Source organism: Mirounga leonina, unplaced genomic scaffold, assembly GCF_011800145.1.
Source record: "Mirounga leonina isolate KUSES-001 unplaced genomic scaffold, KU_Mleo_1.0 Mir_153, whole genome shotgun sequence".
NCBI lineage: Eukaryota > Metazoa > Chordata > Mammalia > Carnivora > Phocidae > Mirounga > Mirounga leonina.
The window spans coordinates 41,765,339-41,793,009 of NW_023270387.1; the positions used below are offsets into that span (position 1 = coordinate 41,765,339).

Below are 27,671 nucleotides of genomic sequence, written 5' to 3' on the forward strand. Positions count from 1 at the left end.
ACTAAAGCCTGTGGCAGTTCGAGTGACATAAAATATGGTAGTTAGATCACTCAATAAGAAATGTTAAAAATAATCCAATTAAGAACTTATAAAGAAAAAGAATTTATAAAGTAAAACAAGTTTAAAAGATTGGATTATTCAAACATGCATTTCAAAACGTTTGCTACATTATTTCCAAATTTGGTAATACCTTGTATGATGAGAATAAAATGCACAGCATCCAATTTCAATTAGAAAAATCCTCATAAACAAATAGAATTGTGTTTCCAGTTATGTTAGAAACAACAGGATAATGAGTACAAGATGGTATATTTCTGACCACATCTGGGTATGGATGAAAATGATCCCTCAGTTTCATCTAGAAATGGCAGTACACTGCAGTCATTCATTTTAAAGGCAACTAATTAACAAATCTAATATGCATAGATAAAAAGTAATAAGAATAAACATACAAGCATGTCTCTTTCTAAGGAAACAAGTTTAGATTTTGCTTCATAACTTGAAGGATTCAAAGAGACAGTGTACTTCACTTTGGCAAGTAACTTTGTCCAGTAAGCTTTGACTAACTCAGTCATTTCCAACCTGTGCTTCCTGACTCCTGGAATGTATGTAGTAATAGAGGCTAATATGTTGGGTTTTAGCTGAGCTGTCCTTGAAAGCTAGGTTAGGGTGCCCTTTGATGTACCTGGAAAACATTCAAACTTAGCTCTCTTTTAGCATTTAGTGCCCTAGGTTGCATTTGTTTCCTTATCCTGTCTTCCACATTGGAATTGGATTTCTCTTAGAACAGGATTCATTTTTTTTTCCTCACTTAACAGTACACTACAGATGCCCAGAGAATATTTACTGAAAATAAAGCCAATTGTTTAACTCTTCTACTTAGTACATAGACCTCCTTTATAGCATCCAGATAATCAGTTAGCCAGCTTCTGTTTAATTCCAGTGACACAAAAGCATAGCTTCTTAAGGTACTCCCTTTTTTTTGACCATTGTAATTGTAATAATTTTATTTATTTATTTATTTGACAGAGAGAGACACAGTGAGAGAGGGAACACAAGCAGGGGGAGTGGGAGAGGGAGAAGCAGTCCTCCAGCTGAGCAGGGAGCCCGATGTGGGGCTCGATCCCAGGACCCTGGGACCATGACCCGAGCCGAAGGCAGACACATAACGACTGAGCCACAGAGGCGCCCCTGTAATAGTTTGTTTTTAAAGATTTTATTTATTCGAGGGACAGAGAGAGCACGTGAGCAGGGGGAGGGGTAGAGAGAGAGAGAGAAGCAGACTCCCTGGTGAGTGTGGATCCTGTCACAGGGCTCGATCTCACGACCCTGAGACCATGAGCTGAGTTGAAATCAAGAGTTGGACACTTAACTGACTGAGCCACCCAGGCACCCCTAATTTTTTCTTTTCATTGTTGATTATAAGTAACTTCTTCTTCATTGATCTGGTCTGTTTATAAATTACAAACTCTGGTCTTTTTATACTTCTGGGAACTAGAAAGCAAATATGAATCCTTTAGATAAAAAATATAACTTCATAAATCTGAAAGAATATTAAAAAGCATTGAATTGATTCTCCTAAGTTTACAAATGAGATCCAGTGAGATTGGGGTTTGTTCTAAGGGACAGTAACAGGACCATTAATCCCAGAATGTGCATCCCATCGGCCAAGCTGTCTACTTCATCTTCAAATGACTGATGTCAACTATTTTACTACCCACCCCCCCAATCTTTCCAATACATTTTCCATGTTCCACTCTTAAAAGGAGTTCTCTAGTTAAATGTTTGAGGAAAGATCTGTTCAAACTTAGACTGGCCTCTCGGTACTAGTACTTCCCAGGGACTTTAATATACTCATGTGTCCTGTGACTCAAGGAATAGGTATTACATTTCTGAGTAATAGAAGTTAATACCTCAAGGAATACCTGAGTAATAGAAGTTAATACCTCAAGGAATTAATGCTCAGATAATATTCTTTGAAAAATGTGCCTCTACACTAAACATACTCAGTTTTTTCAGGTGTCCTGATGAAGTGATTGGTAGACATTCCATAACTAACCTTGGCATACTTAGAACCACATGAGAAACCTTGTGGGCAAACACAGTATACCTTAACGAAGCCCTAAGACAATTATCGGAAAGGCCTCTCCAGCCACACATTTCACATCATGGAGCCATCTGGGATTCTACCATTTATTTATTCATTTGGTCAAATAAGGCTTTTTTTTTTTAATTACTTGAAACCAGAGAGAAAGACCTCCTCTTTTTTTTTTCCTTCTTCAAATGTATTGAGTTATAATTGAAGTACACTAAGTTATACATATGTAAATTACGTTACTCAATTGGTTTTGATGTGTGTATACACTTGTGAAATCAAGACCAAACTCAAGATGACAAATATATCTATCATTCCAAAAAGTTTTTTGTGCCTTTATAATGCATCCTGCCCTTTATTCCTCTTAGCAACTGATTTGCTTTCTATCACTGGAGAATGGTTTGGATATTCTAGAATACTATATAAAAGGAATCACAGTTAAAAGGAATCACAGAGTTTATGCTCTTGGGATTTTTTGAGGGGGGAGAATGTCTGGCTTTTTTCACTCGGTCAAATAATTTTGTGATTCATGTATGTCATTGCATATAGTTCATTTTTTTTTAAACTGGTGATTAATTTTCCAGGTACAGATACTACAATTGTCTATCCATTCATTTGTTGATGGAAATTTGAGTTGTCTACAGGCCTTAACTGTTAAAAATAAAGTGGCTATGAATATTTTTGAACAAATCTTTATGTAGATATATGTTTGTGTTTCTTTTGGGGAAATACTTGGGAGTGGAAAGGCTGGGTCATTTTATAGGCATGTTGTTCTTTGTAAGTAACATTTTTCTGTACTATTAGTCCTTTAACTTAGTACAATCATCTTGTTCTTCTCTTACCCCTAGGCAGTTAGTACTCACCTGGGGCAATGGGAAAAATGAGGAGAAGGGAGTGCCCTGGGAAAGAAGGGTAGAGAAGAGATGATTTGGATTAAGCACATCAGGAAATGGAAGTCTTGTTAGGCTTCCAAATCTGGTACATTGGGAAGACTGAGGAAGAAAAAGTATCCAAGTATTAATTATACAAAGACTAACTCCTTAATTTCTCATATGACTCTTTACAAGTAGAAACTTATTTCCACTCCACTGAGATTTCTAATGTTATTTTCCACTGTTTCTAAACTGTTGGGATTCTAATGATGCATACCTGTGTTGCTCTTCTCTCATTCCCAGCTTGTCTGCTTCTGCTAGTGGCTTATAGTTCATGATGGCCCTTCTGTTTCCTAGGTGGTTCTTTGGCAAGGAGAGAAGTTGGGGGACGTCTGTGCTTTTGGAGATACAGTTGTTTCAGTAGCTTTCCATATAGATTTAAGATGAAATCTCTCAGCTGGGGCATTTGGGACTTACTGTTGCTTATATGATTGTAAGAGTAAATAATGGTAACTTATAGACAGGATATTTTATTTGGTAGGAATAAGATAATAAGAAATGAGACTATTGTGATTTTAGTTCTTGTTGATATAGCATATCAGCTATTCATTTTGGATATGCTATATGGGCTAACATTGGATTTTTAGCCATCTATCACGTCAATATTAAGTTTGAAAACCAACATGCTTGCACAGTTTTTTCTTTGTTAAAAAATGATGTTATATCATATCAGGAACCCTGATTACAGCATATTTTCCATACTAAGGAAATATGCCTGCAAGTGTTCTTAAAACATCAGCACTATAATTTTTTTCTTGAAATCTACTATTTTTTTGTTCTACGCTTGAAGTTGTGGTTTTTAGAAAACTTTAGATTTTGTTTATTTTTTCATTAAAATTATTCTATGTAGTGAATTCCAAAAGAAATTATTAGAATTGAAACTGAAGCAGCTACTAGTTCCATAAAAGGGGGGCTGAGAGAGTAAAGGACTGTTAATACTGTGGGGGAGAAAACCAAAACAATAAAGGGTGCTCCATGTGAACCCAGCCCTGTTGTATATTTTTTCCTCCTTTAAAACAATTTTATTAATGTCTAATTAAGATATAATAAATTGTATCTATTTAATGCATACTCTCATAAGTTTTGACTCTTGCATATATCCATGAAACCATCAACATATATATAACAAACACTATCAATACAATGAACACATCTTAACACTCAGTCTTTAAAATTTCTTCATGCCCTTGGAAGTTTTTCCCTGCTGCCCCTCCCTGCCTCCCCATTAAACATATATTTAATTTCTGTCTCTTGTCTTCATTACTGACATTTGATCTTTGTACATTTGGTGGAGCACGTCCCTATAGAAGTATGTACACATTCACCGTTCTGAGTGGGATACTTGAAAAATACTAAGGCGGACTCTTACATTAAAGGTAGAAAGACTGCTTTGTCCTAAGTACCTTGAAATTGTGCTAATTTTGAAAAGGCTTTTTTTTTTGAGAGGGAACATACAAGGAGATAGGCGATTTGAATTGGGCTTCCCACAGAGCAGCATAGTACTTTGGATTTTAAGGTAATAATTTTTTGTACTTTTTTTCTCAGTATGTTTTAAGTTAAAATGTACTTATATACATTTTTTTTTTATAGTTCCTGGCCTGACAGGGGTCGGCATGGTGTTGGTGCTCTTCCTGATGGTTACAGCTTCTACATACGCAATACGGTGAGTGTCAGAGCCATTATTTCAATGTTTACTGGCCAGAGTGTTTAGATTTTCCTCTGATTATCTTCACTTTCATATGTAGAAAAAGTCTTGATTAACTGGAGTGCTTAGCCAATGCAATCAATAGTCTGGTCAATGGACTATTTTGGATAACTAAGAGTGAAGTAGAGACATTTCTATGTATCATTTCCTGTTTTTGAAAATTCTCATTGTTTTAGTCAAATATTCTGTGTTGGTAAGGAAACACATGGAGAATTTCTAAAGACTAAGGAAATTTGAGTTCTTCAGGGTCATCCATCTGAAGGATAGTGTATCTCTATGAAACATGAGATTGAATTCAGCATGTAGGCAAAGGAATATATCCTCATTTCCTGGTGTGAGTTTGTTTTGAAGCAATTTAATGTAGTAGTCTAAATGAAGCTTTGGAAATATGGTTAGTTGACATCTGTTAAAATAATCAGAAATATCTGCATGCATATTTATTCATCTAGTTACAAGACTTGGAGCAACTGCAGGTATACATTTTCATGAGCACTCTCACATGTTATTTCTGATGGATACATTCTTATTTCATAATATTTTACAGCATCTTATGTTTCTGGTCAAACTTTTTGGTTAAGAAAGCAAAAAGAAGAGATAATACATAATATTCAAGAATCCCAAATCATTCTACTTGTTGAGATGTGAAATTTAATGGAAATGTACACACATGCACACACACATACATGCTTTGAAAATAATTGCCCAGTAATATTTTTTAAGATTTTATATATTTATTTTAGAGAGACAGAGAGAAAGCACATGTGCAAGCAAGCTGGGTGGGGTTGGGGAGCAGAGGGAGAGGAAGAGAGAGAATCTCAGACTCTGCACTGAGCGCAGAGCCAGACATGGGGCTCAATCCCACGATTCTGAGATCATTACCTGAGCCGAAATCAAGAGTCTGATGCTTAACTGACTGAGCCACCCAGGCTCCTCTACCCAACAGAGTATTAAAATAAGTCTATCCTTGTACTTCTGAACACATACATTTTCAGTTATGTCTTAAGGAAAAAATCTAGATGTACAATGGCTGGGTCAAACTGTAAGCACATTTTTAAGACTTTTTTTTTTTTTTAAAGATTTTATTTATTTATTCATGAGAGACAGAGAGAGAGAGAGAGAAGCAGGCTCCCAAGGAGCAGGGAGCCCGATGCGGGACTCGATCCCAGGACCCTGGGATCATGACCTGAGCCGAAGGCAGACGCTTAACCATCTGAGCCACCCAGGCACCCAAGACTTTTCATAAGAATTAAAAATCACCTTTCTCTAACATCAGTGCATGAAAGTGCCAATTTTGTGGGGAGAAATTTTCTTTTAGTTAAGTAAAGCATTCATTAAAAAACTTTCATTTTTCAGTTTTAGGTATTCTTGAAGGAAAATTAGGGCATCTGACATTTATTTGCAAGATTGAAGATTATGAGTGTTCTACATCTAGAAAAAAAAGTCTTTAATTGAGAGAGAGTTTTATAAAATGGAATATAAAGATCAGCTTCTATTTTCAACTGAGCCATTACATTTGTGCTCATAATAATTCAGTGACTGTTTATTAATCTTTAGTTTTTCATTTCTTTCCTTTTTTTTTAAAGATTTATTTATTTTAGAGAGAGAATCCACTCATGCATGAGTGGGGGGAGGGGCAGAGAGAGAGAGAGAGAGAGAATCCCAAGCAGATTCCACTCTGAGTACAGAGCCCAACTTGGGGCTCATTTGCAGAACCCTGAGATAATGACCTGAGCTGAAATCAAGAGTCGGCTGCTTAACTGACTGTGCCAGCCAGGTGCCCCGTTTTTCATTTCTTAAAAGATATTATAAAACCAACTCTACTTTTCTCCAAACTTTATTGGGGGAACCATGGAATTCTTTTTTTTTTCCTAAAGATTTATTTTAGAGTGATAGAGATGGCGGTGGGGGACGCAGGGAGGGAGGAGTTGAGGGAGAGGGAGAGAGAGAATCCTCAAACAGATTGCCTGCTGGTGCAGAGCCTGATGTGGGGCTTGATCTCACAACCCTGAGATCATGACCTGAGCTGAAATCAAGAGTCGATGCTTTAAATAACTGAGCCATCCATGCACCCCTGGGGGAATCATGGAATCCCCATGGATTCCATGGATCATGGAGATAATCTTCTACGTTTTCTCTTTACCAGTGAAGAAATAAAGCATTAGAGAAATGAAGTGAATAAATGGCTCCGTAGTTTGAGTAGTTGAATATAGTCTAGTAATTCACCAATGGTCCATTTGTGGTCAATCTATTAAAATAAGTAATATATTTTAATAGTAGGTGACAGGAATACAAACATATTTTCATATCAATAGATTTTTAAAAGGTGGTAAATAAATCTGAGCTCTAGTTTGAATTAGAATAAGTAGAATAAACTAGGAATTAATTTCCTTTATAGAATTAAAAAATATAAAAGCTAGAGCTGAGATCATACTTACCAAAGAAACAAAAGATACATTCCTAAGAAAATTATGAAAAAAACCAAAGTGATATTTTTAATTCTGCCATTATTTATATATGATAAAAATGAAACATTTATAATTATTAGAAATAGAATTATTAAAAAGAATGCAACAACAAGTCATCATTATTTCCAGAAAGGTACATGTAATTGTCTAGCCAGAAAATCCAAGAGAACTATGGGAAAAAATAGTATTATACCAGATTAAAGAGTCAGAATAGGTAAATGAACACAAAACAAATATTAAAATTGGCTTTTATATAACAGCTATTATCAGTTTGGAAATAGAATAAAATAAAAAAGTACCACTCACAACTGCAACAAAAACATAGAATATCTAGAAATAAACTTAATAAGAAACTACTGAAAACTATATAAAAAAACAGACCTTCACTGAGAGAAATAAGTAGAGATTTTTGAATAAAGACTGTCTTTATTCTATAACTCCATAATGATGGCGTTCTTCCTCAATCATGTTATAGGTTGTTGCAATTCCAATCAAAATTGTTTTTGAACTTAGCAAAACAGTTCTAAAATTTGTTTGTTTTTGAACTCAGCAAAACAGTTCTAAAGTTCATCTGAGGGAAGATCCAAGTACATGTTCCAGAGAGGAGTAAAAGGAGGACGGTAGCTTACTAAACATTAACATGATTAAGCTTCAGTAACTTAAAACAGAGGAGGACTTAACTGCAAAAATGACCAAGGAATTGACCCTCTTTGGTATTAAAGAGGGCACGTTCGGCATGGAGCACTGGGTGTTATACGCAAACAATGAATCGTGGAACACGACATCAAAAACTAATGATGTAATGTATGGTGATTAACATAACATAATAAAAAAAAGATGAATAAGTTCAGAGATCTGCTGTGCAACATGGTGTCTATGATGTGCACTCAAAAATTTGTTAAGAGGGTAGATCTTAAGTGTTCTTATACAAAAACAAAAACAAAAAAGCAAAGGAACACAAGGGGAACTTTGGAGGTGATGGCTATATTTATTATATTGATTGTGGTGATGATATTGTGGGGGCATGCATGTATCCAAAGTCCTCAAATTGTATACATTGAATATGAGTGGTTTCTTTTTGTGAATTAGTTACTCTTCAATAAAACTCTAATAAAGAAAAAAAAATGACCAAGGAATTGGACCTAATGACAGAGTTGATCGAAAGCCCTGGAAGACACTTTGCTATATATATGGAGCCGCTGAATAATAAAGATGCCATTACAAAGTTATGAGGAAAATAAGGCTTATGTGAATGAAATTCTAGATAAATTAGAGGTAACTGTAAAAAAAATTATGTCATTAAAGATTTAGAAGAAATTTTGCCCAATAATAAATTATTGTAATTATATGGAACTAGTACATGCTTAAAATTTAAATAGTTTACACACAACAATTAAGAAAAATACACTGTAGAAATGGATAATGAAGAGATAAATCACAGAAGAATTAAAAGCAAATAACACAGAAAGGAAATAATAACCAATTCCACTTAATACAAAATAACGAAAACATATCAAATGGAGTCTGGGTTTGGAGTAACAGGCTCTCCTCCTCTACAGTGGGGTTTGTAATTGATAAATGTTTTCAGAGAGCAATGGGCAATGCGTATCCAAAGCAGAATGTGTGTCCTTTGATGTAGCAATTCCACTTCCAGGAATTTAGGTTCAAAAAGAATCAGATATGTGCAAAAAGTCGTATGTTACGAAGATGTTAATGATCTTGTTTATGATAGCAAAAGCTGTGGATGAAGTAAATGTCAATCAATTAGATACTGCCTAAATCAGGGGTTCTAAAAGGTTCTAGGGGTTGTAACAGAATCCTCTAAGAAGCTTTTGCCAATTTCTGCCCTCCACCTCCAAGATTCTAATATGAATATCCACCCAGGCATATCAAATGAAGTAACTGTTAGTATTTTTACTTTTCTCAAAAATTTCATAGATTGTGCTTATCATACCGCTTCCTTTTCAGACTCTTGTTTCTCCCCTAGGGCAGTAAGTAACACTGTTAATTTTTAACATATATGCCATTCAGGAAAACAATAGAAAACTTTAGTGAGCATTTCTTTAATTTCTCTCAATTTGACTTTCCTTTGGACTACTCTTACAATATGTATTGGGATGGGAGCATTATTTGTTTTAGATATCATTTGGAAATTGAGAATATTGATCAAAAGGACAGTAAAAGTACATATTAGCAGCCTATAACCTACTCCTCAATCTTATATCATCATAACTTTAAAATAAACATTTTCTTTTAATTCTTTCCATGTATCTTTATTTGAAATACAAAGAACCTTCAAAATTATAAAGTGTTAGTTACAATTTTGTCAGTTCTCTCTGCATGGTGTGTTAATACTTGATACTAATAGATAAATCTGAGATAACTCCTATTTTAACTTTCTTCAATTGTGACGTGTCTGAAATGATGGAATGTAAAATAGAATTGAAATGAAGTTATTTGTTTTTTCAGAGTTTCCAACTATGACATCTTCTGGTATACTCATAATCTCTTCTTTGTTTTCTACATGCTGCTGATGTTGCATGTTTCAGGGTAAGTTTAAAAAAATATTTTTAAATATTTTTAAAAACATGTATACATAAAAATGGGGTAATGAAAGATAAATCTATAGGAATTTTCATAGGAAGTGGTAAAATTATTTGGTTACTTGGAATTGAGGGTAGTCTCAAGAATGAAGATATAGTTCTACTTTTAGCATAGCATATTTTAATGAAAGTAGTATAAAAGTGTATTAAAACTGAAAGAGTTGGGGCACCTGGGTGGCTCAGTTGGTTAGGTGTCTGCCTTTGGCTTGGGTCATGATTCTAGGGTCCTGGGGTTGGGCCCCACATCTGGCTACCTGCTCTGTGGGGAGCCTGCTTTTCCCTCTCCCGCTCCCTCTGCTTGTGCTCTCTCTCCCTGTCAAATAAATAAGTAAAATCTTTAAAAAAAAAAAAACAACTGAAAGAGTTACTTCTCCTACAGTGTTGCAGGGTTTTTTTAAAGATGTATTTATTTATTTGAGAGAGAGAGCGTGAACAGGTAGAGGGGTAGAGAGAGAGGGAGAAAGAGAGAGAAGCAGACTCCCCGCTGAGCATGGACTTGGGGCTTGACCCAAGGACCCTGAGACCATGACCTGAGCTGAAATCAAGAGTCAGATGGTTAACCAACTGAGCCGCCCAGGTGCCCCCACAATATTGCACTTTTTAAAGTCCTCTATAGTTATATCCTTTTTTTAAAAATTATGTTATGTTAGTCACCATGCAGTACATCATTAGTTTTTGATGTAGTGTTCCATGATTCATTGTTTGCGTATAATACCCAGTGCTCCATGCAAGACATGCCCTCCTTAATACCCATCACTGGGCTAACCCATCCCCCCCAACCCCCTCCCCTCTAAAACCCTCATTTTCTTTCCTGTAGTCCATAGTCTCTCATGGTTCATCTCCCCTCTGATTTTTTTTTTTAAGAGAGAAAAGTAGAGGGAGATGGAGGGGAGTGGCAGAGGGAGAGGGGGAGAGAGAGAATCTTAAACAGACTCCATGCCCAGCATGGAGACCGACGCTGAGCATGATCTCACAACCCTGAGATAATGACCTGAGCCGAAATCAAGAGTTGGATGCTAAACTGACAGAGCCACCCAGGCACCCCTCTATAGTTATATCCTGATACTCTCTAAGAGAAAGTTAGGAAGAAGTGAAGACTTCTTACTGGTATTTTAGTGTTTGTATTTTTAGGAATTCCTTATGTCTTGCTGCTACAAAATTTGTAAGAATGGAATTACCAGTTTTTAGTTTAAAAAGGCCTCGCAGCCCATAGCAACATTTTTCCAGATATGCCTCCTGAAGGAAGGGAAATAAAAGCAAAATAAACTATTGGGATGACATCAAAATAGAAGGTTTCTGCACAGTGAAAGAAACAATTAATAAAACTAAAAGGCAAACTACTGAATGGGAGAAGATACTTGCAAATGATATAGCTGATAAAGGTTTAGTACCCAAAATATATAAAGAACTGATACAACTCAATACCCGAAAACCAAATAATCCAATTAAAAAATGGGCAGAAGACATGAATAGGTGCCTGGGTGTCTCAGTCAGTTAAGTGTCTGATTCTTGATTTTGGCTCAGGTCATGATGTCAGGGTCTTGAGATCAAGTCCTGCATCAGGCTCCACGTTCAGTGGGGAGTCTGCTTAAAATTCTCTCTCTCCCTCTGCCCCTTCCCCCACTCGTGCACACTCTCTCTCTCTAAAAAATAAATAAATCTTTAAAAAATCGGGAGAAGACATCAATGGACATTTCTCTAAAGAAGACATCCAGATGGCTAACAGACTCATGAAAAGATGCACAACATCACTCATCATCAGGGAAATGCAAACCAAAACTACAGTGAGATATCAACTCACACCTGTCAGAATGGCTAAAATCAAAAACACAAGCAACCCCACAAGTGTTGGCAGAGATGTGGATATATAGAAACCCCCCTTGTACTGTTGGTGGGAATGCAAACTGGTGCAGCCACTGTGGAAAACAGTATGGAGTTTCCTCAAAAAGTTAAAAATAGAGCTACCCTATGATCTGGCAGTGGGTATTTACCTAAGAATACAAAAACACTAAATCAAAGATACATGCACCCCTATGTTAATAGCAGCATTATTTACGTAGCCCAACTATGGAAGCAGCTCAAGTGGCCATCAGTTGATGAATGGATAAAGAAGATGTAGTATATATACAATGAAATATTATTCAGCCATAAAAAGGAAATGAAATCTTGCCATTTGCAAAGTATGGATGGACTTAGAGAGTATAATGCTAAGTGAAATAAGTCTGTCAAAGAAAGACAAATACCATATGATCTCACTCATATGTGGAATTTAAGAAACAAAACAAACAAGCAAAGGAAAAATAAAAAGAGAGGCACAAACCAAGAAACAGACTTTTAACTATAGAGAACAAACTGATGGTTACCAGAGGGGAAGTGGGTAGAGGGATAGGTGAAATAGATGATGGGGATTAAAGAGTATATGTATCATGTTGAGCACTGACTATTTTTTTTTAATTTCAAGTTTTTATTTAAATTCTAGTTAACATATATGGTAAAATTGATTTCAGGTATAGAATTTGTGATTCATCACTTACATATAACACCCAGTGCTCTTCACAAGTGCCCTCAATACCCATCACCCATCTAGCCCATTCCCCACCCACTCCTTCCATCAACCCTTAGTTTGTTCTTTGTAGTCAAGAGTCTCTTTTGGTTTGCTCCCCCCCCCTCTTTTTTTCACCTTCCCCTGTGTTCATGTTCTGTTTCATGTATATAATATTATATATATATATATATATATATATATATATATATATATATATATATATATACCCCACATCTTCTTTATCCATTCATCAGTTAATGGACAGTTGGGTTTTCTCCATAGTTTGGCTATTATTGATAATGCTGCTATAAACATTGGGGTTCATGGAACACTGACTAATGTATAGAATTATTGAATCACTATATCATACACCTGAAATTAATATAACACTGTATGTTAACTATACTGGAATTAAAATACAAAACTTAATAAAAATAAATAAATAAAAATAAAAAGGCCTACCTGTGATATTAGTTGCAGAGAAAGCCAAAGGTTTACAATGACCAAAGACAAGGATCTGTCAAAAACATCAGAAGATCACAAAGGAAAAAAAGAGAGTATCCTAAGCTTGTTACAAAGAATATACCCCAAATATTCTGAAAAGTGTGTTAACCCACGCAGTTTACTCAAAGATGTACTGCTTAAAATAATCTATTAGCTTAGAGGAAGGAAATAATATACCTGTGTATGCATATATCTCCATGATAACCAAAGTGGACTGTGGTTTTCTATTGAGACTCACACTAATATGACACAGTAGGCCATCATCTGGCATCAGGTTCACTTGACTGAGCAGAGTAATAGAGGACAGGAAACATAGGTCAATAGGTTAATATCAGGTCCTTCTGTGGAGATCCCTCTGGTTGGTTAGGAATCATTTCCCACCTCCTCTCCCTTGCCTGTAGTAACTGTAGTAACTCAGTTTCAAGATGAATAAACCATATGGGTAGGCATGGACTACCTTGCTTTGCATAAGGCTCATGCTCCACAGGAACCAGGATCTTGGTAGCAGCCCCAGTCTCCTCAAGGGATGCCCTCAGTTGTGAGAACACACCGCACACAGGAAACTGAGGTCTGTGCATCCTGAATGATATTATAGTGCACTCATAACCCTCCTGGTCCAGATGCATTCCACCAATAATAAACAATGTTGCCTGGAAACTCAGCTGGCTTTCCCCATTTATCATAGCCCAAAATGTTTCCAGGGAGACAGTGTTTGGAGAAAAGTTCAGATCTGCTGTTAATCCTTTCCTCAGAATGTTTTCTAATGTACTTTGTCAGTACAGTAGGTCATATACATAAATTATGATTTATTTCAGGGTGCATATTCAAAATGGTTTTTTTCTCCTCTGATTTTGGAGACCACTGGTTTAGACAGCAGTATTATATGGGTCTCTCATGTAAGTCCTGGCTCAATTTGTTCTGTACTGGTTCCAGAACCTACAGTTGTAGAGCAGCAGAAATATGGCCTCGCATTATTATCCTGACTTTCGGTTAGTCATTCCTGTCACACAAAGAAGAGAGCTATGGTCTGAGGAAGCTCTGGTTCTGTTCTTTTCCCTTTGTGAGGATAATATGTTCTGTGGAATATTAGGACACCAAGAAAGCTCTCAGTACAAATTTGGTTTACACTCTGTTATTTAAATGGCTTGTTTGCCTGTCAGGGTTATTATCATAAAATGAACTATGAGTAAGCAGATGCTACTAATGTTAACTGTAATTTAAAATAATTACATAATGCTTACTATACGCCAAGAATAAATTCAAAATGATTTAGATGCTTTATGTCTTCAGGGATCACAGTTTTACAAGGATAAAATAATATTGTTAAACCCCCTTTACAGGTCAGAAAACTGAAGTTTAGGGAGAGTAAGTAACTTACTAAAGTTTACCTAACTGATGGATCTTGGATTCAAATTCAGCCATCCTGACTCAAAAACTCATATTTTTTTACTACTAGGTTTTGTTTTTTAGAGAATTCTATACTGAGAACTTAGTGTTAAGATTTATTTTTTAGGGCAGCAGCTCTTTCTGCCCATGGGTCCTGTCTCCAGGCTTTAATAAACCACCTGTTTGCACCAAAGACATTTCCAGAGTTCCTTCTTGGTGGTGGGCTCCAGACCTCACCCCAATGAACTCCATCTATATCCCAAATTCCATCATTGTGAGGGTCTTTCTCCTAAAGAAAGTAATATGTTAGGAGAAGATGTGCCTTGAGAATCTGTGTGGTGATCTGCCCTGAGGTTGTACACAGATATTCAGCAGCAATTTCATCAAACTGAGAAGCTTAAGGTTTGGCAATTATGGTTCAAGAATATTCCCAGGCCATGAGCCCTGGAAAAGATGGCAGAGGAGTAGGGGACCCTATTCCAACCAGTCCCCAGAATTGAGCTGGATATCTACCAGACCACTCAACACCCACTAAATCAGCCTGAGATGTAAGAAGATAGATCTGGATCTCTACAAACAGAATATCACAAGCAGTTGGTTTCGAGGTATGAAGAGGGGAGCCGTGATTCTGCACATATCAGAAGATAAACAGAAGGGGGAGGGAGTGGCCATAAGCGCTGGCTCCTGGAAGATGAAATAACACAGGAGCGCAAAAACCTCCCGTGCTGGGGATGGGCATAGACTTGCAGACCAGTAGCCACAGGGAAAGGACTTTAGGGCAGCCCCTGGACTGAAACCTGGAGCAGCAGGGCCACATGTGCGAACTGGGGGCGGTTGGGGGTTATACAAGCACAAAGGACAGAGACGTGCCCCAACCTGGAGGTGAGGACTGGGAGCCCTGCTGAGGGGTGCACAACCCAGGACACTGCAGTTTATAGCAGCACAGAAAGAAACGGATAGTGCAGCCTGGAGATCTCATTGATGAACAGACTGCGATCTCACTGCTCTGAGGCAGAGGGTTGGAAATGATCTCTTCTGCTCTGACTCTCGGAAGAGACACGGAAAGCCACCGGGGAAAGCTGCCAGAAAGCAAAAGCCCCCCAAAATCGTTTTTCACTGAGCCCATCCCCCCCAAGGGGGCAGGACAACTCTGCCCAAACACGGTTGCCTGAGTAACAGTGCGGCAGTCCTCTCCCCCAGAAGACAAGCTGGGAGAACAAGAGACCAATACCCCTAAGGTCCCTATAAAACAGGTGCATCTTGCGTGGGTTGTGGTCAATAACTTGGACTCTGTACATTCCTTCAACCACCCCTCAACAAAATGACTTTGAGGAGGAACCTGAAAAATAGGAAAGACTCAGAGACTCTGACTTCTGCCACAGATTTACAAATGGATACAGATATAACCAAGATGTAGGAAATGGAATTCAAGGTAGCAAATATGAAGACAATACCTAGAATGGAGAAATTGATTAATGGCAACATAGAGTCTCTAAGGGCAGAAATGAAAGCTGAACTGGCAGAACTCAAAAATGCTATCAGTGAGATCTAATCTAATCTAGATAATCTAACAGCTAGGGTAAGTGAGGCAGAAGAACGAATTAGTGATCTAGAAGACCAATTGATAGAAAAGAAGGAAAAAGAGGAGGCCAGGGAAAAACAAATCAAAATCCATGAAAATAGAATCAGAGAAATAAGTGACACCATGAGACGTTCTAATGTCAGACTTATTGGGATCCCTGAGGGGGTGGAGAGAGAGAGGACTAGAAGATATATTTGAGTAAATCATAGCTGAGAACTTCCCTAATCTGGGGAATAAAACAAACATTCACATCCTAGAGGCAGAGAGGACCTCTCTCAAGATCAAGGAAAACAGGCCAACACCCCAGCATGTAATAGTAAAACTTGCAAATCTTAGAACCAGGGAAACCATCTTAAGGGCAGTTAGGGGGAAAAGATTCCTTATGTACAGAGGGAGAAACATCAGAATAACGTCAGACCTATCCCCAGAGACCTGGCAAGCCAGAAAGGCCTGGCAAGACATATTCAGGGTACTAAATGAGAAGAACATGCAGCCAAGAATATTTTATCCAGCAAGGCTGTCATTTAGAATGAATGGAGAGCTGCAGAGCTTCCAAGACTGGCAGAAACTGAAAGAATATGTGACCACTAAGCCGGCCCTGTAAAAAATATTAAGGGGGGGGTTCTATAAAAGGAGAAAGTCCCCAAGAGTGATATAGAACAGAAATTTACAGAGACAATCTATAGAAACAAGGACATCACCGGCAACATGATGACAATAAATTCATATCTTTCAATAATCACTCTCAATGTGAACAGCCTAAATGCTCCCATAAAATGGCACAGGATTGCAGATTGGATAAAAAGATAGGACCCATCCATATGCTGTCTACAAGAGACTCATTTTGAACCTAAAGATACATCCAGACTGAAAGTGAAGGGATGGAGATCCATCTTCCATGCCAACGGACCTCAAAAGAAAGCCGGAATATCAATTCTTAGATCACACAAATTAGATTTTAAGCTAAAGACTGTAGTTAGAGAAACAGAAGGACACTATATCATTCTTAAAGGGTATATCCAACAAGAAGATCTAACAATTGTTAATATCTACGCCCCCACTATGGGAGCAGCCATCTACATAAGCCAACTGTTAACCAAAATAAAGAGTCATATTGATAACAATACGTTAATTGTGGGAGACCTCAATACTCCACTCTCAGCAATAGACAGATCATCTAAGCAGAAAATCAACAAAGAAACAAGAGCTTTGAATGACACACTGGACCAGATGGACCTCATAGATATATACAGAACATTTCACCCTAAAACAACAGAATGCTTATTCTTCTCGAGCACACATGGAACTTTCTCCAGATTAGACCACATACTTGGTCACAAATGAGGTCTCAACCAATACCAAAAGATTGAGATTATTCCCTCCCTGCATATTCTCAGACCATAATGCTTTAAAACTGGAACTCAATCACAAGAAAAAATTTGGAAGAAATTCAAATACTTGGAAGCTAAAGACCACTCTGCTTGATAATGTTTGGGTCAACCAAGAAATCAAAGAAGAACTTAAACAATTCATGGAAACCAGTGAGAACGAAAACACATCGGTCCAAAACATATGGGATACTGCAAAGGTGGTCCTAAGGGGGAAATACATAGCCATCCAAGCCTCACTCAAAAAAATAGAAAAATGCCGAATTCACCAACTTACTTTACACCTTAAAGAACTAGAGAAAAAACAACCAACAATGCCTAAGCCATGCATTAGAAGAGAAATAATTAAGATTTGAGCAGAGATCAATGAATTAGAAACCAGAAACATAGTAGATCAGATCAATGAAACTAGAAGCTGGTTCTTTGAAAGAATTAATTAGATCGATAAACCACTGGCCAGACTTATCCAAAAGAAAAGAGAAAGGACCCAAATTAATAAATTATGAATGAAAGGAGAGAGATCACGACTAACACCAAGGAAATAGAAACAAGTATTAGAAATTATTATCAACAACTATATGCCAATAAATTAAACAACTGGAAGAAATGGATGCCTTCCTGGAAACATATAAACAGCCAAGACTGAAACAGGAAGAAATTGACAACGTGAATAAGCCAATAAACAGTAAAGAGTTTGAAGCAGTGATCAAAAAACAAGAGTCCAGGGCCTGATGGATTTCCTGGGGAATTCTACCAAACATTCAAAGAAGAAATAATACCTCTTCTCCTGAAGCTATTTCAAAAAAATAGAAACAGAAGGAAAGCTTCCAGACTCATTCTATGAGGCCAGCATTACCTCAATCCCCAAACCAGGCAAAAACTCCATCAAAAAGGACAATTTCAGACTGATAACCCTGATGAATATGGATTCCAAAATTCTCGAAAAAAATCCTAGCTAATAGGATCCAACAATATATTAAAGGATCATCCACCATGACCAAGTGTGATTTATCCCCGAGATGCAAGGGTGGTTCAACATTTGCAAATCAATCAATGTGATAGAACACATTAATAAGAGAGAGAAGAACCATATGGTCCTCTCAATTGATGCAGAAAAAGCATTTGACAAAATACAGTCTCCTTTCCTGATTAAAACTCTTCAGAGTACAAGGATAGAGGGAACATTCCTCAAGTTCATAAAACCCATCTATGAAAAACCCACAGTGAATATCATCCTCAATGGGGAAAAGCTGAGAGCCTTTCCCTTAAGATCAGGAACACTTCAAGGATGCCCACTCTTGCCACTATTTTTCAACATAGTACTAGAAGTCCTAGCAACAGCAATCAGACAACAAAAAGAAATAAAAGGTATTCAAATTGGCAAAGAAGAAGTCAAACTCTCTCTCTTTGCAGATGACATGATACTTTATGTGGAAAACCCAAATGACTCCACCCCCAAATTACTAGAACTCATACAGCAATTTAGTAATGTGGCAGGATTCAAAATCAATGCACAGAAATCAGTTGCTTTCTTATACACTAACAATGCAACTGTAGAAAGAGAAATTAGAGAAATGACTCATTTACAATAGCACCAAAAACCATAAGATACCTCAGAATAAACCTAACCAAAGAGGTAAAGGATCTATACTCTAGGAACTACAGAACACTCATGAAATAAATTGAATAAGTCACAAAAAGATGGAAAAATATTCCATGCCCATGGATCGGAAGAATAAACATTGTTAAAATGTCTATGCTACCCAGAGCAATCTATACCTTCAAGGCCATCCCGATCATAGTTCCAATGACATTTTTCAGAGTGCTGGAACAAACAATCCTAAAATTTGTATGGAATCAGAAAAGACCCCAAATCACCAAGGAAATGTTGAAAAAGAAAAACAAACCTGGGGGCATCCTGTTGCCCAATTTCAAGCTATATTACAAAGCAGTGATCACCAAGACAGCATGGTACTGGCACAAAAACAGACATAAAGACCAATGGAACAGAATAGAGAGCCCAGATATGGACCCTCAACTCTATGGTTAAATAATCTTCGACAAAGCAGGAAAAAATATGCAATGGAAAAAAGACTGTCTCTTCAATAAACGGTGCTGGAAAAATTGGACAGAAGAATGAAACTTGACCATTCTCTAACACCATACACAAAGATAAACTCAAAATGGATGAAAGACCTCAGTGTGAGACAGGAACCCATCAAAATTCTAGGGGAGAACATAGGCAGTAACCTCTTTGACAGAGACCACAGCACCTTCTTTCAAGGTACATTTCCAAAGGCTAGTGAAATGAAGCAAAACTGAACTTTTGGGACTTCATCAAAAAGCTTCTGCACAGCAAAGAAAATAGTCAACAAAATAAAGAAGCAACCCACAGAATGGGAGAAGATATTTGCAAATGACACTACAGATAAAGGGCTGGTATCTAAGATCTATAAAGAACTTCTCAAACTCAACACCCAAAAAACAAATAATCAAGTCAAAAAATGGGCAGAAGACTTGAACAGACACTTCTCCAAAGAAGACATACAAATGTCTAACAGACACATGAAAAAATGTTAATCATCATTAGCCATCAGGGAAATTCAAATCAAAACCACATTGAGATACCACCTTACACCAGTTAGAATGGCAAAAATGGACAGGGAAAGAAACAACAAATGTTGGAGAGGTTGTGGAAAATGGGGAACCCTCTTACACTGTTGGTGGGAATGCAAGTTCGTACAGCCACTTTGCAAAACAGTGTGGAGGTTCCTCAAAAAATTAAAAATAGAGCTACCCTATGACCCAACAATTGTACTACCAAGTATTTACCCCAAAGACACAGATGTAGTGAAAAGAAGGGCCATATCCACCCCAATGTTCATAGCAGCAATGTCCACAATAACCAAACTGTGGAAAGAGCCGAGATGCCCTTCAACAGATGAATGGATAAGGAATATGTGGTCCATATATACAATGGCATATTACTCAGTCATCAGAAAGGATGAATACCCAACTTTTACATCAACATGGATGGGACTGGAGGAAATTTTGCTAAGTGAAAGAAGTGAAGCAGAGAAAGTCAATTATCATATGGGTTCACTTATTTGTGGAAGATAAGGAATAGCATGGAGGACATTGGGAGAAGGAACGGAAAAATGAAGGGGGAGAAATCAGAGGGAGAGATGAACCATGAGACACTGTGGACTCTGAGAAACAAATTGATGGTTTTAGAGGGGAGGGAGGTGGGGGAATGGGTTAGCCCGGTGATGGGTATTAAGGAGGGCACGTATTGCATGAAGCACTGGGTGTTATATGAAAACAATGAATTGTGGATCACTACATCAAAAACGAATGATGTAATATATGGTGATTAACATAACATAATAAAAAGAAAATAACTAATGATGTATTGTATGGTGACTAACATAACATAATGAAATAAAATAAAATTTAAAGAAAAGATTTTTTAAAGGTTAATATCTTGATTTATCTAGGATTATGGTCTCTCTCATCTATCTGTAACAGATTAGAGAAAAATGCAATCATTTGTTAGTATAATTAATTATGCATTCTTTTGCCTTTATGTTGTACTAAGTTAAAACTGAAAATATCTGTTTCTTTGTAATTCAAAATAGAGTCAGTTTTTTAAAAAAGGTTCAGGAGTTTAAACAGATTTCTTAAGTTTAAAGAGGCTTGTATTGAGAGTTCTTCATTTTTTGGACATAAAAGAAGTCATATTTAAATTTTGATTTTACTTTAGTAAAACAAGGCTCAGAAACAGAAAGGGACTTTAATTTATGCAAAGAAATAACAAAAGGCATCTGCAGAGTGAATTATATGTAATCAATTTCTTATACTAACTTAATTGTTACAAACTATTAGTAAAAAACAACTATTCTAATACTGAAATCAGTGTCATACAACAAATATATGATTCTATAAGCATTCTATAGTACACATATTTATGAAATTAAATTTTTATTGAAGTATATTTGATAAAATTATATATATTGTATATTGCAAAGTAATATATTTTAAGTATACACTGTGATGATATACATATATGTTGTGAAATGATTGTCCCAACCAAGTGATTAACACATCCAACACTTTACAATTGTCTTTTTTTTTTTTTTTTTCCTGGTGAGAATGCTTAAGGTCTACTCTCTTAGGAAATCTCAACTATATAGTATGGTATTATTAACTATAATCATCATGCTGTGCATTAGATCCTCAGAACTTCTCCATCTTATAACTAAAGGTTTGTAACCCTGTGAAGTTAAATTTTGAATAAAGCTACATAGATTATGCTTCTGGTATGGGAAAACTTACTGGTGGTAAATCTTACAGCTTTTTCAAAATGGAACATTTCTCAAAATTTTTTTTTATTACTGAAGGATCTAAGTAAATCTGGTGAAATTATTATCATTTGTGCCAATGTTGAGAACTTAGACTTTCTTTGCTTTATGAAATAACATTGGTAATTTTTTTCTTTAGCTTTTGGTTATATGAGTAAAGTACAGTTATTCAAAACAGGTTTCTTGGATTTATACTGAGATTTCTATTAAAGAGTGTACTTTAGGTAGGGACAGGAAATCAGTATTTTCTGGGCATTTACTCTTTCCATCAGTATGCTAAGTACTATAATGAGGTATAGTAGAACAATATAATATATGATCTTTAGTCTTCCAGCATTGGTAATTAGTTTGGAATTAAAATGTCAATTGAAAGTGCTAGAGAGAATTTTAAACTGCATATTTTACAGGTAAAAACATATTTTATTTTCAGGAATTCTGGTAGTTCAGAATTGAAGAATCAATGTAGGCTAGAAATTTTTGAAACTTTTAGGCTTCAAGGATGAAATGATTAGAGATTGTTGACTGGTTTCTCTGCCTGAGCAGACTTTTGCAATAGGAGGAGCAGTTGCTTCCAATGATTTTCGAAGGTCAATTTTGTTTTCATGGAATCTCAAATTTTGAAAGAAGCTTAAAGGATATCTCAAGTAAGATGCCTTGAGTCTCCCATACAAACTAAATATCTAATTCTGAAAAGACAGTTCTGCCTTTGAGAAGCTCTAATTTTCACAAAGTTCTTTCCCTTTTGAACCAGAATTTATTTTATTTTAATTTAATCCAGTGACTTCAATGTCTGGGACTCTGTAGGCCATGGAAATTGAGCCCCTCTCCTTCAAATTCTGCTCATCTGTTTCTTGCTCGATGATTATTTCAAGTCTCATCATTATTCCAAATTTAAAAATATATATATTAATAGTTAATGTTCATTGAGTACTTATCTTGTAACTTACTAATGTTTGATCTCATTAAATCCTCCCAACAACCCTGGTAAAATCTGCTGCTGCTGCTGTTGTTGTTATTATTATTATTATTCTCATTGTCAGGGTGACAGAGCAATGGCAGTGGCAGGTGAAGTAACTTGTTAAAAGTCATGGGTAGTTAGTAGAAGAGTTTGGGTTTGAACCCAGGGATCAGATTCCTGAGCCCACATTCCACACCACTAACTTAGGCTGGCTGCTGTTTGGTATGCTTCCCTTGTGTCCCTTTTAAAGCTGGAAACCACACTAACTGCAGTGCTCTGGGTATGTGATATGATGTTGGCAACATGGAAAGCTTATCTTTTTTGCTGCAAATATTGCAGCCATTATTTAGGACCCGGTTGTCCTGTTTCACGATTAACTGTGCCCTTAGCTTAACCTAATTTTCATACTTGGTAACCATGTTTTAGATTTTTAAAATTATTTATAAGCAAATCTATTGCATGACACCCTAAAAAACACATTTCATATACACTGAATTCAGATGTTTCTTTTCAGTGGTCAGGTGTATCTTTAAAATCTGCTAATTTTCCTTTCCAAGAGGTCAAAAAAGCACAGCAATTAAGAGGTAGATTATTAATAGCTGTATGACCTTGCCAGATAATTTGTCCTTTCTTTTTCTTAACTATTAGATGAGCTTAATAAAATCACTTACATCATGGGGTTGTCTCAGATTTAAATAAGTGAATACAGCAATGTAGACATAATATAAGCATATTCAAGTGTTAGCAGGAAAAAAATTATACTTGTGCCAATACCTAATAGTTGTATTAGGAAGAAACTACATTGAACTGTTTGAAGAATCTTTTTTTTTTTAATAAAGACACAGCACTTTTGAAGAGCCCAGATTTTCCTATCTACAAAGTAATTTGATGAAAGTATAATGAAAACTACTTAGCAGATCAAAAGAATATTCCTTGAAAGGGCAACAATTTTTATAACATTGTTAGGTCTCAAAAATTCAATTGATTTTAACAGTAAAGGTTTACTTTGGGACTTACAAGACAAGCCTCCTCCTGAGGGATTTTTTTTTTCTTTTAATTTTTAATACACCTTTCTAGGAGTTTGCTATTTGCCTGCTATATTAAAGATACTTCAATTCAGAAGACATTTGAGGAACAAGAAAAGCCAAAACTGTTTCCTCTTTTCAGACATGAATGTAACTGGACATTTCTTTATTTTCATTTGAAAAACTCATCAGGAGGATATATATACTGCCATTCTCACTTACTGATAAAAGGGATATTGGAGGGAAAAGCAATTATGAATGTCACAGAGCCTCAGCTGAGAGACTAACCCTGCTCCTCTGACAGGCATGTGGAGGGAATGCATTGTAAATGAGATTTGGCACCCTGGCCTCTCAATCTTACCATAGTCAACACCCACTGGCTCTAGCCTGGAGTGTTGGGGGCGGGTAGTGATTGTATTTTACTTTTTTATTTACATAAGAGAGGACAATTCTGAAAAAGAGAAGGGGGAAGGGCTTCCTCAAACGCATGTATGACAAGGAGAGCCAATTAATTGTGTAAATAGTATTGTTGTGTTAGCTCTGCTGGACTTCTCAGATCTTATTTTATTATATAAACTAATATATATTATTTATATATTACATGGTACATTATTCTTTCAAACAGAGCTCTTTGCCATTTGGGAATACTTGCTGGCGAGAGTTCATTGTAGAGCATGATTTATATTCTGTTTGAATCCTTTTTGTAGGGGGATTTAAAAGGAATGTGTTTCTATGTGCATGTCTCTAAAATCATTTATTCTTTCAACAAGGGGAACACAGTGGGCAGCCTTTGTCAACAATGACATTAGTGAACCAGAGGCACTGTCGGCTTCATAGGAGTTTAGGCTCAAGAAGTTAACCAGGGTTAGACAAATATTTATAAAGTTAGGCTTACTGTACTAGCTTATCCTCCCTCCGCTATGCCCTTAGGAGGAGGAAATTTAAGAACATTCTCTTGGGGGATAGAGGTAACTATGCAATTTGAGTAAGTACCTGGGGCACCTGGGTGGCTCAGTTCTTAAGTGTCTGCCTTCGGCTCAGGTCATGATCCCAGGGTCCTGGGATCGAGCCCCTCATTGGGCTCCCTGCTCAGCGGGAAGCCTGTTTCTCCCTTTCCCACTCCCCCTGCTTTGTGTCCCCTCTCTCACTGTGTCTCTCTCTGTCAAATAAATAAATAAAATCTTTGAGAAAAAAAAAAAAAGAAAGAAAGTCACCAATTCCCAAATATCTTCCCTTTTAGAAGCCACTTGCACTGAGGGCTTCTTTCACCCACACTGGCCTGTGTGATCTTCCCACTAGTCAGAGGCATTTGCGCCTAAAATGTCAGTGGGAACTTGGTAAAGCCCAGGGAAAGGAAGGCCCAGAGGTGTTAGTTAAGCCAATTCTATTCTAGCACTGGGGAAGAACAATTTATTTCCCTACATCTTCTTTTCTATGTTCCTTTCCTTGCCTCTAGATTTGAATTGGCTATATAATGTATTGTCCAAACCAGACACTTCTGAGAATGAAATGGGATGCTGTTAATAATTAAGCAGTGACTTGTGGGTGACCAGGACATATGGTGATTCTAATTCTACCTATTCCTAAGCGTTAGGGGAAAGTTCTAGGGAGACTGAATCACAAAAGGAAACCTTACCTCAAATAGGGGCTCTACATGGGTATTTGGGAGCCTAGAACATTCAAATAATAGACACAGTAGATTTGTGTAACTTTGTCCCACTTTACAGATCATAATTGAATATCCTCTACCATGTTAGGTAGAAGGTTGAGGATTTGCATGTTCATGGTCATGGCTAAATTTTTTTTTTTTTATGTTATGTTCATAGCTAAATCTTTTGCTACTACTCATCATTCTTACAGGTAACCTGTTCTGTATAGTTTCTAGATAATTAATTTCTGATAGGTGTGCATAATTATTCTAAGTTTGATGCCCTTTATTTCTACCTCAAAATCCTATCTCTTTCAATAGAGTAGGAGTTCTCTACTTGGATTCATAATCTCTAGGAATCATTGAATGGTTGCAGGGGATTCATGAATTCCTGAATACAAACCCCCCATGCACAATGTGTGTGTGTGTAAATATATATACGCATATATATTTATATTTAATACATTACACACACACACACACATACACACACACTACCTTTCATTAGATTCCCAAGGCTGTATATCGTCCAAAGGAAGTTAAAAATAACTGAACTGAATGAAGCCTCTTAAAGCTAGAGTTTTACTAGAGAGCCGTAATATTACATTTATACATTTTATATCTCCACTTCAGTTTTATCCAGAGTTCAAAACAATATTGTGGGGAAAATAAGAAACACTGGGAAAATTTTCTTCTCACATGAAGGTTCTGTAAGGAGAACTTACCTAATAAATATGGTTTTGGCCTATCAATCATATTATCATTTTAGAGGATAATAATGATACTCATCATAATAATGTCCAAGGTTTATGTAATAATAATTCAGTGTGTGACAGGTACTGTTTTTAGCACTAATTTATGCACACACACACATATATATATACATATATACCCCTCCCCACATGCACACAATTTTGTTTTGTTTTTAATCTCATAGCACTATGAGGTAAGTACTATTATTATCCTCATTTTACAAATGGGAAAATGAGGCACAGAAGGTTAAATTAAATGATTATTTAAAGCCACCTAGTTAGGGCCTGATAGGACTGGGGATTGACCCACAGTCTGACCCTAGAATCTATGCATTTAATTTCTAATCTTTTCTTGAATTAATGAATGATTTTTTTCATGGTTTGGAAGGTACCTGGCTTATGAATGAAATATATTCATGTCATGTGAAAATCTGGGATAACTGTCTAATTTATCCATAAAAGTTGGTGAGTGTATATGTGTGTATTTTTTATGTTTTGAGTAAGAAATTCAATTTTGTTACGTTACATAGATTTCAAGGTTTTGAAGATGAAATTTAGTCCTCCGAGAAGACAGTAAGAAAATGAAATTTTTTTGTATTCCTTTATAAGTATTTCTTACAACGTTCAGCCTTGTTATGGCACATAATAAATACAACTTTATAATAATTATAATAATAAAATTATATCTATGTGTTATTTTAATGTCCAAAATTCTTCCAGGTAACTTGAAAATAACAATGAAAAAAGCTAGGTTCTAGACTAGAGCTAATAAAAATACAGTAGAAGAGATACTCTTACCAGTATTCTTGTTACATTGTGTCTTTGTAGCTCTTCATTCAGTGGACAGGTGGTCCACATCTTTTAAAATCTATACCAAGCCTCAGAGTGGTGCCTGTCATTGCTAACAACATAGATTAAGGAGAATGCGAATTGCACAGAAAAAAAAGAAAGAACCTACATGTATACTCCTTGAAAATATCCAGGGGGAAGATAGAAATTCCCATAAACACCATATATCCAGAAGTACAGAATAGGATACACTACGTAAAATCTTATATAAAAGGGAGAATGTCGAGGTACAGCAGGAGTTGTGGTTGAATGGTGGAACAGTCCAGTGCTCTCTTCTGCCTACCCCATTATGTATCTGTGAGTTCCAGTATGAAAGACAAAAGGCAATACAGCAGTGATCTCTCCTAGGTAAATTATAGTGTTTTTGAGGGCAAGAATGTTTCTTACCTATCTTTATCAATGGAATCCCTGTCACAAGTCACCAATGAGTGTGTGCTGGATTAAGTGGAATTGTATTAATTGGCTTTTAGCCAGGAATTTATTGTCCTTCTAGGCCCTTCCAGATTTCCCCAATTATCAAAGCATTGCAGATAACAATAAAAAATAATCTGTGTTTTTGTTTCAATGTAATTGGATTCCCATTTTGGGACTGTCGCTTATGTTCAGTGTTCTCTGGATAATAGGTTCTTATGGTAACTAGTATATCAATTCCTGTGCCAGAGGAATTAGCTTTTAAGTCTTGCCTATTTTGGTCGTCTTGCAGATTGGCACATTTTTTGTTGGAGATTTTTGTGTAATTCTGTGGCTAAAAACTCTTTAGGTTACAGAAGAAAATAATTTCATTTCTTTGTTTTCTTTCACTTTTTGGCTTTTGAATTTTTATCCACATACACAGAGTGAATACAATTCCTAAAGAATTAAGTCTTTCTTATC

At 36.4% G+C, this 27,671-nt stretch overlaps 1 protein-coding gene across 4 annotated transcripts in view; it reads left to right on the plus strand.

Moving 5' to 3' along the window:
• The window catches only part of NOX4 (NADPH oxidase 4), a 361,705-nt gene that overhangs the window by 44,340 nt on the left and 289,694 nt on the right, over nt 1–27,671 (plus strand). For all 4 annotated transcript variants that reach the window (XM_035009409.1, XM_035009407.1, XM_035009408.1 and 1 more), the window contains exons 8-9: nt 4,618–4,690; nt 9,667–9,747. In XM_035009409.1, the coding sequence (XP_034865300.1) occupies nt 4,618–4,690; nt 9,667–9,747 (154 nt within the window). The remainder of the gene's footprint in view (nt 1–4,617; nt 4,691–9,666; nt 9,748–27,671) is intronic.